A 1,815-nucleotide genomic window follows, 5' to 3' on the forward strand; every position below is an offset into this window, starting at 1 on the left:
GCTGGTCTGCGCGTTGCCCCTGCTTGGTCTACGAAGTATCCAGTTCGGCCCTGGCTATCCAAAGGTTCCCTGGGCATGCCCTGCCTCGGCCTTCTGAGGAATTCCTTAAAACACTGTCAGCAAGTAGTACCAGAGCAAGGATTTAACCAAGTTTAAATCATGGACTCATAATTCTTAGAACTTAGAAACCTTAGAAATCACCTGTACACTCCAAAGTCCTTATTTTATAAGAAAGGAAGTGGAAGCCAAATAGGTTAAGTGACTTGCCCAAGATCATACAGTGAGAGGCAGAACTGGGGCTGGAACTGTGATCTTCTGACTCCGGAGTCAGTGCTCTTTCTACTGGACCTTGAACTCCCTCCTGCCTCATAAGGCCTAGGCTTAGATGGTGGGAGGAAGGGGGTAGGAGTGGCATTCCTAAAGCCTTGACCAGTGATAGAGAAGGCCCCCATTGCCTTACACCTGGCTTGCTCACCAGAGGACCCTGGGCAGGTTGGTCTGTTCTAGAGGTGAGCACATTAGGCCTGAAGCTAGCCAGACCTGGGTTCCAATCCCAGCTCTTCCATCTACTAGCTCTGTGTTTTGGGGCAAGTCACTTAACCTCCGTATCCTAATCTACAAAAATGGGAGTAAAACCTGTGGAGTTGTTGGGCTTAACTAGCACTTCTCTCCCAGCACTGAGGCAAAAATGAAATGAAGTAACATGAGAAAGCATGCAGCCTGGTGTCTTCTGTATATTAAGCACTCGATAAATGTTCATTTCCCTTCTTTTCTCAGAAAATAGGCTGCTGCATTATTTTTTATTTTGTAAGTGATTGCTACTTAGAAACAAAAGATATCATGGTCATTTGAAACAATACGTTTTGATACCAGCACCTTCCACATGTGGAAGTTGTATCCTTTGAAAGTGGCGATCTCTCCAGTGTTCTTTAATGCAAAAGATACTTCATTGTAATAAAGCGTAAAGATTGATTTTTCTTTATATACCTATTGAAGACAAGCAATTATATCCTTACTACCAACTTTTAGAGTTAGGTGCCCCGTCGACACGTAGCTAAGCATGCGCATGTCACCATACTGTGCGATTTTAATTTAATCTAAAATATTCTTCCCTTTAACAAAAAACAGTTTTTATGACTACGCAAGCAAAGTTAATGAAGAAAGTTTGGACAGGATTCTTAAAGATCGGAGAAAGGTAAGTTCTATTTGTTGCCTAGTCGGGTTCAGAAAACCCTCTTTGTCATATTATCCAAATAAAGACCAGATAGGAATGTAAAATGGAACAATGAGATTTGATGTAAATGTGCGAGAATTCCGTTAACTTTAATAGATTTTAAAGGTAAATTTCAGACATGAAACAATGTTTACAATCTATCAATAGAAAAAAATTTAGATTATTTGTAGTGTGATTCCAATTATATGAAAATCAGAAGAAGAAACAAATGAACTATAATCCAGAAAGTTAACAGTAGTTGATTCTGGGTGGTTCTATTTTTCTACTTTGTAATTTTTTAAGTAATTTTACAAATATTTAATACACATGCATTTTATAATCAAGAAAAATATGTCTTAAAAAATGTAAATTGCAATCAAACGTTTTTGGGTATGTTACTCTTTCAAGCTCAACTAAAGTTGCACACAAGATGTATTTCCAAAATTTTATGTGTTTATTATTTCTGTCAGCATCCGCATGTCATGTTCTGATGATGTATGATAAAGCAATCTGAATAAAACTGAATGAACCAGAGTGTTAAATGCTGCAGTGCTGTCTGATAGTCTTATTTGTAACTTACTCCGCTGTGCCGTGTATGGGCT

The 1,815-nt window shown here is 38.6% G+C and overlaps 1 protein-coding gene across 1 annotated transcript in view; it reads left to right on the forward strand.

The window, feature by feature from the left end:
- The window catches only part of ABRAXAS2 (abraxas 2, BRISC complex subunit), a 24,311-nt gene that overhangs the window by 11,295 nt on the left and 11,201 nt on the right, over nt 1–1,815 (forward strand). Inside the window, exon 4 of the mRNA XM_004374973.2 lies at nt 1,129–1,195. Within this exon, the coding sequence (XP_004375030.1) occupies nt 1,129–1,195 (67 nt within the window). The remainder of the gene's footprint in view (nt 1–1,128; nt 1,196–1,815) is intronic.

Source organism: Trichechus manatus, unplaced genomic scaffold (assembly GCF_000243295.1).
Source record: "Trichechus manatus latirostris isolate Lorelei unplaced genomic scaffold, TriManLat1.0 scaffold00031, whole genome shotgun sequence".
Lineage (NCBI taxonomy): Eukaryota > Metazoa > Chordata > Mammalia > Sirenia > Trichechidae > Trichechus > Trichechus manatus.